Genomic DNA, 19,480 nt, shown 5'->3' on the forward strand with positions numbered 1-19,480 from the left:
GTGCGTGGGCTTCTCATTGCGGTGGCTTCTCTTGTTGCAGGGCACGGGCTCTAGGCACACAAGCTTCAGTAGTTGTGGCACACAGGCTCTAGAGAGCAGGCTCAGTATTTGTGGCACACGGGCTTTGTTGCTCCATGGCATGTGGGATCTTCCCTGACCAGGGATCGAACCTGGGCCCCCTGCATTGGGAGCACAGGGTCTTAACCACTGGACCACCAGGGAAGTCCCAGAAAACCATAGTTTTTTAATTAAACTTTTTATTTTGAGATAATTATAGATTAATATGCAGTTGTAAGAAATAATACAGAAAGATCCATGTCCCCTTTGCCCATTTATTCCATTGATAACAGGTTGTAAAATACATTACAATATCACAACCAGAATATTGACACAATATACCCGTCTTGTTCACATTTCCTCAGTTTTATTCGTATTCATCTGTGTGTATGTGCGTGTGTTTATTTAGTTCTATGCAATTTTATCCCATGTAGAGCTTTGTATGTCTTCCACCACAGTCGAGATACAGAAGACGTCCATCACCACAAGAATCCTCTGTGTTGCCCTTTTGTTATCGCACTAACTTACATGTCACGCCCTCCCAGCCTTCTTCTGGCATCCCTAACCCCTGGCAGTGACTAATCTGTCTCCAGGTCTGTAATGTTGTCATTTAAAGAATTTTCTATAAATGGAATCATATAATATACAACCTTTTGGGATTATGTTTCTTCACTCAGCATAACTCCTGGAGATTCATTGAAATTGTTATGTATATCAATAGTTCCCTGTCATTGCTGAGTGGAATTAACATTTTTAACCATTAACCTGTTAAAGGACATCTGAGTTGTTTTCAGTTTGGGACTATTATGAATAAAGTTTCCATGAACATTTGTATATAGGTTTTTGTACATAAATTCCCTTTACTCTGGGATAAATGCCCAAGAGTGCAAATGTTGGGTAATTTGGTAATTGCATGTTTTAGTTTAATAGGAAACTGCCCTGCCATACTGTTTTCCAGAGAGGCTGTACCATTTTACATTCCCATCAGCAATGTATCTATAAAGTTTTTAGGTTTGTAGATGGTAATTAATTTAAACCACATTTTGCATACCACATTCCTTTGCTCCATTTTTCCTGTATTTGGACTTAGGATCCTGAAGGTCAAACATATATTAGAAGCAATGCTGTGTTTTTAAAAAATCAAAGAAAAAAGCAGTGCTATATAAAACTTAATTTTTAAAAAATATATGTTAAGAGAGGCAGCAAGGGAAGGAGCAGATTCCTTCTGGTCTGGTTTATCAGCCAGTGGGCCAGTCACTTCCCCTTTCCTTCTGAATCATGGGATTAAGGATTCTTGCAATGCCTAACTCACAGACTTACTGTGAGATCCAAATGAAGAAATGGACCCCCCAAAACTCCATTTTATAGCCAAAGTGACAGCATTTTGTAAAATATTGAGATCTGGATATTGTCAGAGACATGTCTAAAATTAGCTAAAATCCATAGCCCTGCATGCAGATTGTATGGTGGTTTAGTAACACTGCCATCTAGTGCTGAGGAGCAAGTAATGCTGTCAAGCCTTAATAGTATTAAATTTTATTTCAGTTTCATAATTCACTTATTAAAATTCCCTTGGGACTATTTCCCTAGTTTGTTTTGTATTGTTTTTTGGTTCCTGTGGTTAAGAATAATCGTATCTTCTGGTGTGCCCAGGGCACTATCAGGTAGGAAATCTGACATGGACACAATAAATCCAAACAGAAATATGAAGTTCTCTAAACAGCAAGAGCTATGGGGTGAGGAAGGAACAATGGAAAACCTGATACAGTTTTGTTGTTGCTGTTGTTTTGTTTCTTGGGTTTTTTAAAAATATTTATTTATTTATTTGGCTGTGCCAGGTCTTCATTGTGGCACACAGGATCTTCACTGCAGCATGCAGGATCTTCGTTGCAGCACGTGTGATCTTTTAGTTGTGGCGAGCGGGATGTTTAGTTGCGGCATGCGGCATCTAGTTCCCTGACCAGGGATCGAACCCGGGCGCCCTGCATAGGGAGCTCGGAGTCTGAGCCACTGGACCACCAGGGAAGTCCCCTGATACAGTTTATTAGAATTTTTTTGAGTACCATACATGGTGCCACTCATTGAATTCCATTTCCTAGGGGCATGATCAGACTAAAACTTGATTTAAGTGAGGCATTACAGAACTCAGAATCCAGTCTTTAAAGATGAGTAAAGAATAAAATTTCACCTTTTCTATGGATGATGGAAGATGAATCCATGAATAAATAAGCCCAGCTACTAGAGGAATGCAGCCAGTTTTTCTTGTCAGAGGCAGAGAAGTGTAGAGAGGGTCCTGTCCAACTCAGAGACTATAAAGCTTTGGGGAGTTTGTGTGGAGACGCATGCTCTGCCCACTCAGCCTCTTGTGACTGATTCAGCCAGTTACTTATTTCCAAAAGTTGGTACCTTTTGACTTGTATCCACCTCTTGGTTATTCAAGTCTTAGCTGCACCTCTGTTCCCCAGAGGATCATATCACCACTCAATTGAGTAGGTAACCTATCGTCTGCTTGATGGACATCTCAGGATGGTGGCATAATGGTTAAGAATATGGACTGTCTTGTTAGAACTAAGTTGGAGTCTGGTTCTGTTGTTCTACTTGGTCATCATCTATAAAATGGCAATAATAATAGTACTGCCCGCACCAGTTAATAGAGTAATGCGTGTAAAGTGTGTAGCGCAGGGCCTCATGTGTAAGGAGCATTCTGTCTATGATAACTCTTATTGCCCTCGTAACCTCATTTATTCTGCCTCATGTGAGATACCTCTGAAATCCTAAAGCTTTACCACACACTCTATTCCAGAGAAAGTCTGAGAATCTGTCTCTGGCCTGGCAGAAGTTGCAGGGAGGCAGCATGGAGAAATTGGAAACTTTCTGCTGCTTTTGCCGTCAGAGTTCAGCATTCTACCATATGGTTTCATTATTTATTTACTTATTTACTTATTTATTTATATTTATTTAGGCTGTGCCAGTTCTTAGTTGCAGCATGAATGATCTTCATTGAGGCATGCGGGATCTTTTAGTTGAGGCATGCAGACTCCTTAGTTGTGGCATTCGAACTCTTAGTTGCAGCATGCATGCAGGATTTAGTTCCCTGACCAGGGATCAAACCCGGGCGCCCTGCATTGGGAGTATAGAGTCTTACCCACTGGACCACCAGGGAAGTCCCATTTTTTAATATGAAGTAGATTTCATACCATTAGAAATACCAGTTTTGGGGACTTCCCTGGTGGTCCAGTGGTAAAGAATCTACTTTCCAATGCAGGGGACTCAGGTTCGATCCCTGGTCAGGGAGCTAAGATCCCAACTAAGATCTGTGGGGCAACCAAGCCCGTGCGCCACAACTACCAAGCTCTCGTGCCACAACTACAGAGCCCACACACTCTGCAGCCTGCACACCACAACTAGAGGGAAGCCCACGTGCTGCAACGAAAGATCCCGCATGCCTCAACAAAGATCCTGCGTGCAGCAACTAAGACCTATGTCAGCCAAAAGAAAGAAAGAAAGAAAATAAATATATATATATATGTATTTTTTAATGGAGGATTTAGAGAGACTTTAAAAAAAAACAGTTTTTTCAACAGTCTGAGATATATGTATTAATTCAGTAAATATTTATTAAATTGGGGCTTCCCTGGTGGCGCAGTGGTTGAGAATCTGCCTGCCAATGCAGAGGACACGGGTTCGAGCCCTGGTCTGGGAAGATCCCACATGCCACGGAGCAACTAGGCCCGTGAACCACTACTACTGAGCCTGCGCGTCTGGAGCCTGTGCTCCGCAACAAGAAAGGCCGCGATAGTGAGAAGCCCGCGCACCGCGATGAAGAGTGGCCCCCGCTCGCCGCAACTAGAGAAAGCCCTCGCACAGAAACTAAGACCCAACACAGCCAAAAATAAATAAATAAATAAATAAATAAATAAATAAATTTAAAAAATATTTATTAAATTTATACTTCAAAGTAAGCCCTGTTTTTCTGTACTGAAATAAACATTATCATCAGGCACCATAAGACATTCACCATTCTAATCGTCTTAGAAGGTGATTTTTTTTTTAAATATTTATTTATTTATTTATTTGGCTCTATCGGGTCTTAGCTGTGGCATGCGGCATCTTTCCTTTCCATCTTTTCAGTTGCGGCGTGCAGGCTAAGTTGCCCCACAGCATGTGGGATCTTAGTTCCCTGACCAGGGATCAAACCCATGTCCTCTGCATCGGAAGGCAGATTCTTAACCACTGGACCACCAGGAAAGTCCCTAGAGATACCAGTTTTTAAGTGTAAGTGTAGAAACATTTCACATGTAAATGTGGGTAATGTTAGTTGTTCAAAAGTTGATTTGTGTTCCACTAGATAGGTAAAAATTGCTACCTGGATCATGTATGTCATTTATGAAGCCTAAGGTGTATTTCATGGTGAGGCGTCTCCATGTCCTATTGTTTGATTGCTCCTTTTCTTATAACATAAAATAGTATTCTTCCCTGGAAAAGACTCTTAAGTTTCTGCAAGATAGTCCCAATGTGGTCTGTGTTTTTTAAAGTAGGTATGTCTAAATGTTGGTTTGTGTGTGTTTATATATATATATATACACATATATATATATAAGAATATGGTGGTTAAGATCTACGTAATTGGGAATTCCCTGGCAGTCCAGTGGTTAGGACTCTGCGCTTCCACTGCAGGGGACACAGTTTCAATCCCTGGTTGGGGTACTAAGATCCTGCATGCTGTGTGGCGTGGCAAAAAAAAACCTACATAATTTGCATTAATGAATAAGAATTAGTGTAGTTTCCCAGTACTTCTTCTGCCAAGCAGTCTTCACCATTTTGTTCTAAACATGATGTGTAAAAAAGGAATTACCCCAACTCAAAAATGGGCAAAGAGGGAACTTCCTTGGCAGTCCAGTGGTTAAGACTCCGAGCTTCCACTGCAGTGGGCGTGGGTTCAGTCCCTGATCTGGGAACTAAGATCCTGCATGCTGCATGGTGCAGCCAAAAAATAATAAATAAACAAATAAAATTTTTAAATGGGCAAAGGGCTGAATAGAAATTTCTCCAAATAACATACACAAAAGGCCAACAAGTGTTATGGTAATGTAAAATGGTACAGCAGCCCTGGAGAACAGTTTGGCAGTTCCTCAAAAAGTTAAAATGTGGAATTACCATATGATCCAGCAGTTCTGTTCCTGGATATGTACCTGAGAGAATTGAAAACAAGGACTACAACACTTTTACACTAAGGATTTATGAAGCATTATTCATAACAGCCAAGAGGTGGAAACAAATTGTCAATCATCAGATGAATGTATAAACAAAATGTGGTATATACATACAATGGAGTGTTATTCAGCCTTTAAAAGGAATGAAATTCTGGGAATACCCTGGTGGTCCAGTGGTTAGGATTCTGTGCTTCCACTGCAGAGGGCACAGGTTCGATCCCTGGTTAGGGAACTAAAATCCCGCAAGCCGCGAGGCACAGCCAAAAAAATAATAATAAAAATAAAAAATAAAAAGGAATGAAATTCTGATACCTGCTACAACATGGATGAACCTTGAAAACATGCTAGGTGAAATTAAGTCAGTCACAAAGGGACGAATATTGTATGATTACACTTAAACAAGGTAGGTAGAGTAGGCAAATTTATAGATACAGAAAGTAGAATAGAGATTACCGGGGTCTGTTGGTGGGGCATTGGGGGTGACCGGGAGAGAAGATAGGGAGTTGTTTAATGGGTACAGAGTTTCTATTAGGGTTGATGAAAAACTTCTGTAAATAGACAGCATTGTGAATATTCTGAATGCCACTGAATTTTACACTTAGGTATAAATATGGTTAAATATGGTTAAATTGGTAACTTTTGTTATGTATATTTTACCATAACTTTTAGAAATGGGAAGGGGGAAGGAATTGTCTCTCTGCTCATCAGCAGACATTTATGATGCCAGGAATCCAAAAGTGAGTAGATCACAGTGTCCAGCCTGGGGTTGGAACCTATGCATTCTACTACAGTTATGTGGCCTGGACAGAGAGAAAGAGACATCTGTCCCATATCAGAATTCATTGTCTATTTCGGATTACTTTGAATGGATTTGAAACGTTACCAGTGAATTCTGAACAAACAGCTGTCTTTAATGACTCCTTGCCTCAGGGAACAATGGGGTGATTTATAATAGCATAGCCTCCATATCCCGTCAAGTGGTTTTGTTGTTATTATTTTGCATTATAGGGGATGATATTCTGAAAGGATTTGATAGATTTTTAATATCCCCACATATTATTTGATATTCTTTAAAACATATCCACACACAGATTTATCATAATTGCTGTTAAGAGTATATGTGGGGCAATGTGCTCACTGGTCCCGCAGATCTGTCTCTTGCTTCAGCAGTGTTTGGACGGAACAGACCCAGGGACACCCCTTACTCCAGCCTCCAGCCACCCTCCAACCTTTTTTCCAGTCGTAACCTTCGGAATCAGCCACTCAGCTATCCTCGGCCACCAGGACCAGCTAACACCATTTTTTGAGCTTAACTCCTTATTACCGATCAACCCTGAGCTCCCAGATTCGTCAGAATTATTCCACCAAGGTGGAGGCTGCCATCAACCGCCTGGTCAGCATGCATCTGCGGGCCTCCTACACCTACCTCCTCTCCAGGCTTCTATTTCAACCGCGACAACGTGGCTCTGGAGGGCATGGGCCACTTTTTCTGTGAATTGGTGGGGAAGAAGTGCAAGGGCGCCCAGTGTCTCTTGAAAATGCAAAACCAGTGTGGCAGCCGTGCCCTCTTCAAGGACATGCAGAAGCCATCTCAAGATGAGTGGGGTACAAACCCAGGACACTTTGGAAGCTGCCATTCTCGTGGAGAAGAACCTGAACCAGGCCCTTTTGGATCTGCATGCCCTGGGTTCTGCCCGCCCAGACCCCCCATCTCTGTGACTTCCTGGAGAGCCACTTCCTAGATAAGGAGGTGAAACTCATCAAGAAGATGAGTCACCGCCTGACCAACCTCCGCAAGCTGTTTGGTCCCCAGGCTGGGCTGGGCGAGTATCTCTTCGAAAGTCTCACCCTCTGGCACGATTAAGAGCCTCCAGAGGGCTTCCCTGGTGGAGCAGTGGTTGAGAGTCTGCCTGCTAATGCAGGGGACACGGGTTCGAGCCCTGGTCTGGGAAGATCCCACATGCCGTGGAGCAGCTGGGCCCGTGAGCCACAACTACTGAGCCTGCGTGTCTGGAGCCTGTGTTCCGCAACAAGAGAGGCCGCGATAGTGAGAGGCCCATGCACTGCGATGAAGAGTGGCCCCCACTTGCCACAACTAGAGAAAGCCCTCGCACAGAAACGAAGACCCAGCACAGCCATAAATAATAGATAGATAGATAGATAGATAGATAGATAGATAGTAAGCAAGCAGCTAGCTATTCCACCTCACTTTAAAAAAAAAAAAAAAGAGCCTCCAGAGCCCAGAGGAGCCCCTCTGGTGTCAGGGCTTCTGCCTGAAGCCCCTCTCTGCAGCCACTAGGCAGCTTTTTAACCACCCTGGACCCCTGTCCCAAGCCTTGGACCAAATGGAAACAATAAAGCTTTTTGCAGCAAAAAAAAAAAAAAAGACTGTATCTGGGTTCATATAATGATGATAATAGCCAACTCCCAATTATTGAATGCTTTTTGGGCCCCAGACATTATATCGAGAACTTAATTTTTACAACAGCTCTGTGAGGCAATTAGCCACAGTTGCCCTCAGTTTTCAAATGAGCACACTACATAGAAATGCTGTAATTTTACCAGTTAACAGCTGGGACTTGAACCTAGGTACTTTTTATTTCAGACCCTAAGCTCTGCAGTTTTTCAGAAGTAAAAATGTAAGGATATTAAACCATATAAAGTCTTTTGCAGTTCTTCACATCCACAGTTTATGATGAGGTGTTAGTGCTGCCTAGTATTTGGAGTGAGACTGTGAATCTGGAAAATCCCTTGAAGTACCAGAAAGTGTTGTGACAAGACAGTCTTACTAGTCTCGCTACAGCGTTGTTAGCGGGGGCCTGAATGTGCCATGTGAGAGTTCCTTCACCTAAACAAAGCCTCTCGTCACATTAACTTGCCAAGATACATTATGTTAGCTTTAATATTAATAGAATTCTCTTCATTGACTATTTTCTAAGATATAATGGTTTGGTACGAAATTGTCATTTTTTACAACTGGAGGAGGCTTCTGCCTCTTCCTCCCCAACAGCTATTCCGCACCACCTACGCTCTCCCGGCCACCTCTCTGTCACCCAGCAGGTGCTTCTGCCCTCACACCAGGGAGAAAGTGCACAGCGGCGCCCCCGAAACTTTTTCTGTCCCTTATGTGTAAGCTCCCCTGCATCCTCAGTCCTCCCTTCCCTGTTGTCCCTCAACAACGGGGATCCCTAACCCCCTTCCCTTAAGAGCCTGCTGCCCAGAAGCTCCCTCTCTGTCCTTCTCCCCACCCTTCACAGCCCAATGCACCTGGCACCTGGTTAACACCGTTAATTATTTGTCAAATGGACGCAGCAAACAATGGGGGAAAACTGAGCTTGTTTTCCTGTAGAAATGGGATCATACCATAGTGTTATCATCATTGTATTTCAGATGCAGTGTACTTTAAGGCCTTTATAGACTTTCTGGGGCCCTGAAAATCATGTGTTTTCAGTGAATTTTTTTTTTCATGTAAACAACTAAGAAGTCCATACACTTTAGGGATAAAACCATAAGTTGAGGCTGCTTGTGTTCTCAGAGTACTTTGTCTCCCATGAGAATGTAAGCTCTGTCAGGGTAGGAGTTTTTTTTGTTACTTCCTGGTATGTCCTTTGGGCCCAGGTCAGAGCAGGACCTGCCACCCTGTGCATACTCAGCAAATAAAGGTTAAATGAATTCAACAATACTCCTTGAAGGGAAGGGGCAGGGAAGCTCACAAGTGGGAGGCATGAATATTTCTCCTTTGAGTTGCTGCAGTGGTATCAATAAACCAGATCACTAAAATATATGTAAATTTAACATGTTCAGGCTTAAATGCTTTGCTTTTTCTTAAGGATTCTGTGATTCGGGAGTAGGAAGGAGGAATGGCTAGCTATTTAAAAAATGGTTAAATTGGGAGGGGCAAGATCGGAGTAGGGGATTAAGAGGTACAGACTACTATGTATAAAATAAATAAGATATAAGGATATATTGTACAGCACAGAAGACATAACCAATATTTTATAATAACTTTAAATGAAGTACGATCTATAAAAATATTGAATCACTATGTTGTACACCTGTAACTAATATAATGTTGTATCAGCTATACTTTAATTTTTTTTAATAGTTAATTTTATTTTCTGGTATTTGGGGCCTAGTCCTCAAGGTGCAATGCCTACCTTCTAGTCAAAAATCATGAAAATGAAAGTATGATTGCTTGATCAGCATTTGGTCCCTCTGTCCTCTTGAGTGTAATTTCCCTACCATGTGTGACTGACATAGGGCAATTAGGCACAATTAACTTTGAAGTAAAGTAATTGCCCCTTCACCTTATATCTGCTTGCCAACAAAAAAAAGGTGATTTCTAAGCTATCACCTAGAGTCCGGAAAATTGGAATTTTACTACTAATGCAGATTTCTGTCCACCACCTTGGGGAGACCAGATAGATGTACCTAGGCCTTAATCCTGAGGATATCTTCAGTTTGTTCCATTTCCTATTTTTAGACTCCACCCAACCTTGCTTCTGCAAACTGTTTTGGTTGATGGAAAAGAAGTTTAGTTGCGCTGGTTTGCAAGAGATTTCTTTCATTGGGTGGTTTGATTTGTTTTTCAGTCTGCTCCGTCTGGACACAAACATCTGACAGTGGAAGAATTATTTGGAACCTCTTTGCCAAAGGAACAGCCAACAGTTTTGGGTCTAGATTCAGAAGAAGTGGAGAAGCTGCCAGGAGATGCCTCCCAGAAAGATCCCAGCTCGTTCCTACCATTTTCCTTTGAGCCAGGAGGGACCCCTCAGTCAGAAAACCTGGGTGTCCATCCTGCTGCCCACCACTCAGTCCAGCCTGAAGTCACCACCCCGGTGCTAATCACTCCTGCCTCCATCACACAGTCCAGCGAAAAGCAGGCCCCAAGCTATGCGATCCCGTTGCACCCTGTGCTTAGTCCTACTCTACCAGCAGAAGCTTCTACTGGACAGGCTCCCCCAAGCCTACCCCGAAACACCACCATGATGCAAGCAGTGAAGACCACACCTAGACAGAGGTCTCCACTTCTGAGTCAGCCAGTCCCTGAGCTGAGCCACACCAGTCTGACTGCCAGCCAGAGCCCATTCAGGGCCCCACTGAGTGTGACAAACACAGCCGGTACATCCCTCCCAAGCGTTGATCTTCTCCAGAAACTCAGGTTGACCCCACAGCATGACCAAATACAGTCACAGTCACTTGGGAAAGGTGCAGTGGCACCCAGCTTTTCTGCAGCAGCTGGCCAGCTGGCCACGCCCGAGAGCTTCATAGAGCCTCCCATGAAGACAGCAGCAGCAAGAGCCTCAGCCTCCCTGAGCAACATGGTGCTTGCTCCCCTTCAGGTACTGACAGGAGGGTGGGTGGCTGTAACTGGGTGGGATGAAACTGCAAAGACCTGGATTTTAATTGACAGGAGACAGTTGTTTAAAGAGACAGCTGTTGAGTGTGTCAGGAGCTAGAAGAAAGGAGAGAGAAGCCCTGCAGTGATCAGCCAGACCATTGGTAACTGGTGTTGTAACTCAATTCACTTCCCAAAGTTATTTCAACTGATAAAAGCTAAGAAACAGTATTTGTATTTTCCTTCCCGGGTGTACATTTTAGGGTTTTTTGTTTATTTTTGCCTAACAGTTCCAGAAGTCCTTATTTGACTCGGGATCACAGATCCAGATTATCCCAATCTTTGTTCCATCCCCGGCTCCCTCAGTACTCTCACTGAGTGCCTGCCTTGTGCCAGGAGCGTTAGGGCTGCCATCAGACCATCCCAGATTTGGAGGTCTGGGGTCAAATAAAGCTTCCTCAGGAAACTGATGTTCAGCTGAGATCTGAAGGCTCAGTAGAAGTTAGCCAGACCTATTCTAGAGGTAGGAAGAGTATGTGGAAGCAAGGAAAATAGCACATACGGAGGCCTGGACATGAGAGGGCATTTGCTGAACTTGCACTGTGGCTGGATCTACGTGGAAAGAAACGTAGGGGAGCAGGTATTCGTTGATGAGCAAAACTCTGTAAATTGTGTCAAGGAGTTAGAGGTTTGTTCTAAGGGCCCTGGGGAGTCTTTTAAGTGCTTTGAGCCAAGGGTGGCGTGCCGGGAAAGGAGAAGATGGAAGTAGAATGACCCATCAGGAAGGAGGCTGGGACAGTCACCCAGGCTTGAGCTGGTGGGGGCCTGCACTGGGGAGTGTGGACTCGTGGATTTGTTAAGAAGTAGGATCAGTGGGACTTAGTGGTGAAGTGGGTGTGGGGGTGAAGAAGAGGCTTGTCCCTCAATTTATAAGGTCGGTGAGTTTACAAATGAGGAAGTCAGGTCAGAGTTGGAAGTGACTTGTGCAAGATCACAGAACTGAAAGGGGGTAGAACCTTTCAGGGTTTTAGTCTCATGCCCTTTAATAATTATAGTCCCCAACTCTTAACATTTTACCAAATAATATTATATAGAAGAGCCCATCATAATAATTGAATATTATTTCTTAGTTAATGGAGTATTTTTTCCATTCCATTGAAATTCTGTACAGAAAAAGAGGAAACCTAGTGTCCCGATTACATCATTAAATTGTCATTTTTTGCTGTTTCTGTCTGCAGTATAAGGAAGAGAGAAAATGTTGTTTAACAGTTAGGTATCACACCCCTGCAGTGTGTCTGCTGCCACTGTTCCTGTTGTTCTGGAAGTACAACCAGCAGTGGTGAATGCCACCCCCTCCAGATTTTGACCTCTGGAATGGCACCCTGCTCTCCAGCATGCCCCTTGCGAAGGAAGCTCACAAACATGTACATTTTCATTTATGTGGCAGTATTGAATTTTAGGACCTTGGGCTTTATTGAGTTCTAATGTATTTGCTCTACACAGGAAGTTTTTTTGTCTCCCAGTGAATGGGGATAAAACTTAGCATGTGGAAGTGTGACTCTGTATGAAGACTATTTAGTGCCACCTGTCCAAAGTTTAAATCACTTATCAGGAGGTATCACACTGCCAGGATCTTGCTTGCATCTCTACAGCCTTCACAGCAAAAATAGGCTTGGGCTGTCCCAGCTCTTATAAGAGACACAGGTTTCAGCTTCTTCCTTAGAGACGCTTTCAAGGCTTTGCACGCACCCCTGTTCTCGGGTGGAACTGAAGGGGATCGGGTACTGTCCCAGAGCTCTCATCCTGCATTGTCACAAGTTCTGGTCAGCCTCTCCCCTCAGGAGTCTAGGAACCAGTTCATGTCTGAACTATTCCTTACTGCTGCTAACCTAGATTTTTCCACAGTAACTAAGAAATCTTAATTAAAACTTGCTGCATCTTTTCATCTTGTCTTTTTAAATGTTGCAGTCTATGCAGCAAAACCAGGATCCTGAAGTTTTTGCCCAGCCTAAGATGTTACCCAGTGCCATCCCGGTAAGGATTCCCTTTTTCTGAAGAGCACAGTATGTTTAAGTTCTTCTGCTGAGTGTGAAGTAAAACATTGTCACTTGAGTGAAAAGTTTTAGCTTTCAAGCCTAGGCCCATCTTAGATGGCCCCTCCTGCTCCCCTAGGCAGAGTTCATTGCTGTGGCCTCTGTAGGCCTCAAGGCATCTGTCTGCAGTGATGTCTTCCCTGACTGTGTGTATGGGAGGGCAGGGTGGGCCACAGCAGGGGCACTCACTCAGTGTTTGTGAATGGGCGACTGCTGAGAGCAAGTCAGCCTGGTCCCTATGAGTAGGAGATTGTCTTTGCCCTGGAAGAGCTGTGGTGTCTCAGTAAACAGGGCAGCATCACTGCGCTGCTCTCATTGGCTTCCCGTTGCTGTGACGACAAAGCCTCCCAGGCCTGTGTGCTCTGTGTCTTGCTGTTTCTCCTCTGCCTCATTCTTTAAAAGTTGCCCTCATCCTCCATTACCTACCAGCCTTGACATGCACACTTATTATTTTCAGTTTTTAAACTTTTACATTCCTTTTGCCATTGAGCCTTTACACCGCTCCTCAAGTCTCATAATTTAAAGTATAGCCAGCTTCTGACTGGTCTTGTTAATGGGTCTTTTCTGTAGCTTGTCCTGCTGCATGGTGATCAGCGGGAGCTCTCAGCCTGGTGTTGCACCAAAAAAACAAACCAAATGGCTCAGAACCCAGAAACCACATTCTCAAAGCTATGGCAAGCTCTTGGCTATTTGTAAATGAGGAGGGTGACAGATAGGAGGAGAAAAATATATAGCTCTCTGTTGATTGTATCAAAATGTGAGAATTATTTAAAATACTAATTATTACTCTTTGTGTATTCTGATGGTTAGCCATTATTAGCCCAGAAGTACATCTAAATGAAAGGAGATAGATATTAGATTTATGTATCTTTGGGAGCTTCCCTGGTGGCGCAGTTGTTGGGAGTCCGCCTGCCGATGCGGGGGACACGGGTTCGTGCCCCGGTCCGGGAAGATCCCACATGCCGCGGAGCAGCTGGGCCCATGAGCCATGGCCGCTGAGCCTGTGCGTCCGGAGCCTGTGCTCCGCAACAGGAGAGGCCGCAACAGTGAGAGGCCCGCGTACCACAAAAAAAAATATATATATATCTTTGATACCTGTAATGGTATAATAAATATGTTGAACACCACCAAAGAAACTAAGGCTCAGGATTTCCCTGGTGGTCCAGTGGCTAAGACTCCGCACTCCCAATGCAGGGGGGCCCAGGTTTGATCCCTGGTCAGGAAACTAGATCCCACATGCCACAACTAAGACCCAGTACAGCCAAATAAATAAATATTTTTAAAAAGATAGAAACTAATGCTTCATATAACTGGGTTTTTTTAATTCTCTTTTTATTGAAATAAAACTTACGTATAATAAAATGCAGATTTTTTAATTGAGTTTTAACATACGTATATCCCTTGGGTAACGACCCAGCCAAGTTATGTAACATTTCCATCACCTCAAGAAGTTCCTTCACACCCTCTTCCAGTCATTTCTGTGCCCCTCATGGAAAAACTTTACATGTTTGATTTATCACAGGATTATTCTTACTGTGCATACCCTGCTGTTATTTATCAGATTCCCCTTCTGTGATGATTGGGCCTGGCTTCTCATAACAACTCTAGGGCATCCTTACCATATAAATGGACTCTTTATCCTTCAGCTAACAGGCTTCCTAACCAGATGTAAAATGCCCAGATGCTGCTCCTGAATGTTTATCTGAACCCCAAATAGTTAGCACTGGACTCTGGGCTCCAGTCTCCTGCTGCTTATGCTTGTTACCAGGCGTCCACTACTCTGGACATGGCTGCTGGCTTCCACACTTCGGTGCAAAATGACCATTGTTCCCCTGCAGGTGGCAGGCCCCCCACTGGTTCCTGCAACAACTTCGGCAGTGTCCTCAGTCCTGCTGTCCCCAAGTGTTTTCCAGCAGACAGTTACAAGGTCCTCAGACCTTGAGAGGAAAGCAAGCTCCCCTTCTCCTCTCACTGTTGGAACATCAGAAAATCAGAGAAAGCTTTCCATTATCCTCAGCAAGTCTCAGCTCCAGGATACATTAATACATCTAATTAAGGTATGTAGGATATCAATTTAGTCTTTGAATTTCATTCTTTAAAAATAAAAAAATTGTATGACTTCTTAGAAAATCAGTTCATAAAGAAAATTCAAGACTAGCCAGAACCAGTGTTTCTCTCTTCTTGGGCATATGCTCCAGGTGGAAAAATATCTGAGTGAATTCCAAAGTATTAATGATGGTTATCTCTGGGTGGTGGGATTCTTTGGGTAATTAGTTTACAAATCATGTATACAGCTTCTTCCTAAGCTGTTATCAAGAAAGTAAGCTCTAATGAGGTAAATGTGACATTACCATCTCTTCCAGAATGATTCCAGCTTCCTCAGTACGCTTCATGAAGTCTACTTGCAGGTTCTGACCAAGAACAAAGACAACCACAACCTATGACTGGAGCAGAGTGAATCCGAAGGCAGAATGTCGACCTCAGAAACAAATAGGCCTCATCATGGAAACTTCTAAACACAACATTGAGTTTTGAGAATCCTGAAATTGAGCCTATGAGAAAGAGACTCATTCCTTAAGAATGTTTTCCAAGTGACATTCCCAGTGATAATGGAGGTTTCACTGTGAAGCATCACCAGCAGACCTTTGTTTTGACAAAAAAAAAAAAGAAAAAAAAAAGACCATTGTGTTGAGTTGTGTGGGTGTTTTCATCAGATCTAAGCAAGTTTGTGAAATAAGGAATCTGATTTTCAACTCACTTTCACGTTCAAGGTCTTAGGGAAAAGGGGTCACCAGCCTTGCAGCAGTCAGAGTTCAGCCCAGCCTACACCCCTCTCCCCTCCACTCCCCCCCCTAAAAACTTGAGCATTGGGCTGATAGTCAAGTTCAGAACAGAGCAGAAGTCAGCTCTGTGCAAAGTAGCTTCGTGTTTTAAGGGTCAGAGTTTAAGCTGGCAAATTAGGACTGATTTGTTCAAGTGAAGTATATTTTATATGAATGCCTCACTTGGGCCTTAAAAGTTCTGAAATTTCTTAATTGTGTTTTGTTTTTAAGTGTCCCCAGTGCTGCCATGTAGCAGGTTCCCAGTGCGGGGATACATTGGAATCGGGCCCTGCAGGCCCTGTCATGGTATAGGAGCAGGCGTGGCACACCTTTGAAATAAAGGCTGGGACTGGTAAGGCCCGAATTCTATCAGAAATCTTCACTTTAAGTTACTCTCCAGTGGTTTTGAAAATGTTAAATTTGTGTGTGAATCATAGCCTTATTTTCCTTTTCTGTCTAAACACAGTGAGAAGTCATTGTTAATTGTTTTCCTTAACACTTTGACAAAAGGACCAGTGGACCAATCTGACAAAGCCATTCTGGTTCCATTCCTCAAGTCTACTGAGAATAGTTTTAAAGCTATGCAGAAAAGGGAGCTGTTATTCACACTGCCCTTACTTTATTATAGAATATGGAGTTTAAAACAAAGTGTGAAATTCAGAACTTTACCAATGTATTCCTAGGCTGTGAGTACTTTTTGCAGCCCAAAGTGTGAAAATATGTAAAGATGCTTTGTTATGCTGCTATTGATCTGCCATGATTTATATTTATTCTTTTATGGCATGTAATGGTGATTAGTAATATTTTAATGTAGATTTTGATTTATTTCAGCAATAGTAATTTTAAGATATTCTTTGAATGAAAGTGTCTTCGTTTCTATGATACAGGTCATTTTGTAGTATTTAACCAATTAAGATGCACTGCTTACTTTTCTGAGCACTATTTAATGATGGGGTAAAACCCAATTGGCTCAACCAGCTAGCATAAGGATTAGCTGTGAATAATGCTGACAGATGTAATGGTTCCTCGGGAACAATCATTTAAGCTTTAATGGTAACTCAATCATAAGTCCACAGATTTTTTTTTTCTAGCTGAGATTTTAGAAAATTACTTGTGAATTACATACTTGTTTTAGTTTGCTCTTAGTTTTTTAGCATAAAGAATACCTTGATTGGCTTTTGTTAATCTAAACATGCTTCCTGGGCAACTTTTCTGCTTCCCAATTTATTGTCTTCTATTGCATTTACCTAGTTATTTGTGAATTGCGCAGAAGTCAGGGAAGCTTTTAAGTTCTCATACTCCATTAGGAATAGTTTGTTTTCAAAGGTAGTGTGTAAATTCAGCAACCAAAAATGAATTGCTTGCGTGTCACCTGGGAAAGAGAAAGTTTTAGTAAGACGTGAAGTGTTGCTGACACCAGGAGATGGTGTCCAGGGAGCCACGTGACTGTTCTCAGAAAACAGTTGCCCTGGTAGGTTTGCTAGCATCCCAGGTGTAGTCTCAGTGGGCTTTGGTAAGCGGAAGAATCGAAGGATTCTTGTTATGATAGACATTTGAATTGAAATGATGATTTGAGTATGGACAATATTACGAGAGAGTTGAGAGAATATCCTGAAGAGGGTCTTTAATCAGATCTGTTAATTTTCACCCTTTAATCCAAGGAATGAATATGACAGACAGTAAAGAGAATCTGTGATAGGGTTTCCTTAGTGTGAAAGTAAATTTTTAAGTGCCCAAGTCATGGAGACTTGAAAAGGGTAAACCTGTTTCAACTCCCAGATTTATATATTCAAAGCATTTTGAAAATTCAGAAGCCAGAAGTTCCCCATCATGATGACTAGGAAGTTCAGGCCAGAATGAGTCCCTAGAGAAGTCAGGCCAAGCCTGAACAGTTGCAGTTGGATGACCCTGGCCCGAAAGTCGCAGTTCAGTTGCCTTATTCCTCGTTCAGGCTTCTGTCCAGAACCTCATGCTAGTTTAGGTTGCATGTTTACATTGCTACAGTGACTTTACTGGAATCTTAGTTTTAAACCTTAGTTGAATCAAAATGGACACCAAAACAGAGATGCTTCTTGCTAGGTTTGCAGAACTGCAGGTGCCTGCATTTAGGTCACCGTGACTGTCTGTATGCCACCCCTCACCTGGGTGGGTGGCACTACTCTTCTTTGGTTGTAGTTAATATGGTGTCTTTGAATGGACTCCCACCTCCCAAACAGCCTTGCTCCTTTCCTTTAAGGAAGAAGCTCCTCCTCATTGTGCATCTCTCCCGAGGTTTGTAAGGTGTGACTTTGAATCCTAGGTTTTCAAGTGACTGTCAGTTTCAGAAGCATTCATGCCATCTGCATGTGAATGTGTGTCCATGGCTTACTTTGGAAGGCTTTTGGGAGTGGGGTTTTGTTAAGAGCCCAAGTTGACCTGGGTCCTTCTCTGCCGGAGGATGCACAGGCTAAGTTTAGAATATGACCCAATTTTGCATGTCAAGAATTGTTCTTTTTCCACCTATGTTTTCTTGTAAAAATTTTAAACCCCATCAAATCTACTAGGTAAATATTTTTAAACCACGCAGCTTTATTACTCTCCTCCCCAAAGAATGTAGTTTGAAATTTTCTCATTTTGGTAGTAGAGGCCATAACTGCCATTGTATTACTAACAATGCAACATGAAATTGAAGGTGCCTAACTGCTTAAAAAACAAAATTAGCCATCATACTGTAACTCTGGGCAAAATGAAACACAGAGGAATGAGAGGCAGCACAGGCACGAGTGGGCTCAGTCCACGTGAGTGAAGACGAGGAATCACAGGGACGTGTGTCCTGCATTCTTGCTGCGTGTTTGCTGCTGAGCACGTGTTTCTTTCTTACTTGTCTTTGGTTTTCTTCAGTTGTATTCAAAGGGCCTTCTGGAACCAATAGTGCCCTGTGTTTTCAGGTGTCTAAAACGTTAAGATCTGAAACAAGTAAAGCAACTTACACTGAGCTTTTTAAAGCTGTGCTTGAGAACATTTCCCTGAGTGGGCCGGGGCCTCAAGGAGCCTGTTTTTCAGCAAATTCAGCAGGAGAGATGTGTGCAATGTTTCACTCGGTTTTGTATTTGACATCTTCATTTGAAATGCTATGATGCAATATCGTTCACTTTGAATGGGGAAAATGCAAAATTGTGTTTCCCTTTTATCTGTGTGATTCCTTAAGAAACGTGTTTTTAACAGTATGTGTTCTAAATGGATTTTTATTCTGTATTCCTGCTTTGGCCATGTGGCTCTCATGACCTTCAGTGTACCAGAGTCTCAGCGCCCTGAAATGTGAGCATGAGAAGCTCTGGGGTTACAGCAAGATTTTTGTTCCATGAGCGCAATACAGCATCATTAACATTTTTAATGGTATGGATTTTATACCATCTGTGTATGTTTGCAAATATTAAGTTATTACCTGTTTTCAGATGAGCATTTTTCATCCTAAATTTTATATGTTTGCAAATATATTTTTTTAATAAAAGTTCAAAACCAAGTTTTAGCACCTACTAAATTTTAATTGTGTTTTTATTGAATTTACAGAAATAGGAACTTTTGAATGAGTTGCTACACTTTGCCAGAGTCTCCTACTGCTGAGAGGGAGTGAGGTGAGAGAACAAAACAACTCCATTTATTTCTCTGAGTTTTCCCCAGATGGAGGGTACAGGTCTAATCACGACCAAAAACACTGTTTTACAGGGGACTTAACCTTCCAGGTCACTTCCCAAATTCACTCAGTTCATGTGTATTGAGTTGTCATATGTGCCAGGCATCTAGGATGATAAGGAAAGAGGGAGGGAAGAAAGTAAAATGTGATCATTATGGGACATAGGGAAAAGGAAAAAAGTGTTAATCATATATCTCCCTAGTAATTGTTCACATTAAGTGTGTTTCCAAATGAAATTCTCTCTAAAATGTTTGTTATGGCTGCCTGCTTTTTTAGAGCAGAGC

The 19,480-nt window shown here is 42.5% G+C and overlaps 1 protein-coding gene and 1 pseudogene across 5 annotated transcripts in view; both read left to right on the top strand.

Moving 5' to 3' along the window:
* The window catches only part of DCP1A (decapping mRNA 1A), a 60,144-nt gene extending 41,119 nt beyond the window's left edge, over positions 1 to 19,025 (top strand). For 2 of the 4 annotated variants that reach the window (XM_082638779.1, XM_082638776.1), the window contains 4 exons: positions 9,863 to 10,612; positions 12,577 to 12,642; positions 14,540 to 14,758; positions 15,065 to 19,025. In XM_082638779.1, coding sequence (XP_082494905.1) covers positions 9,863 to 10,612; positions 12,577 to 12,642; positions 14,540 to 14,758; positions 15,065 to 15,145 — 1,116 coding nt within the window. In that variant the 3' untranslated portion in view covers positions 15,146 to 19,025. The remainder of the gene's footprint in view (positions 1 to 9,862; positions 10,613 to 12,576; positions 12,643 to 14,539; positions 14,759 to 15,064) is intronic. The other 2 variants (XM_082638778.1, XM_082638777.1) reach the window with 1 other exon arrangement.
* On the top strand, positions 6,588 to 8,345 carry LOC309813711 (ferritin light chain-like; annotated as a pseudogene). The gene has a single exon. The product of its transcript is annotated as a ferritin light chain-like (transcript).
* Positions 19,026 to 19,480: the final 455 nt, after the last annotated feature.

This window comes from Mesoplodon mirus (assembly GCF_964341445.2).
Source record: "Mesoplodon mirus genome assembly, chromosome: 12".
In the NCBI taxonomy this organism is placed as follows: domain Eukaryota; kingdom Metazoa; phylum Chordata; class Mammalia; order Artiodactyla; family Ziphiidae; genus Mesoplodon; species Mesoplodon mirus.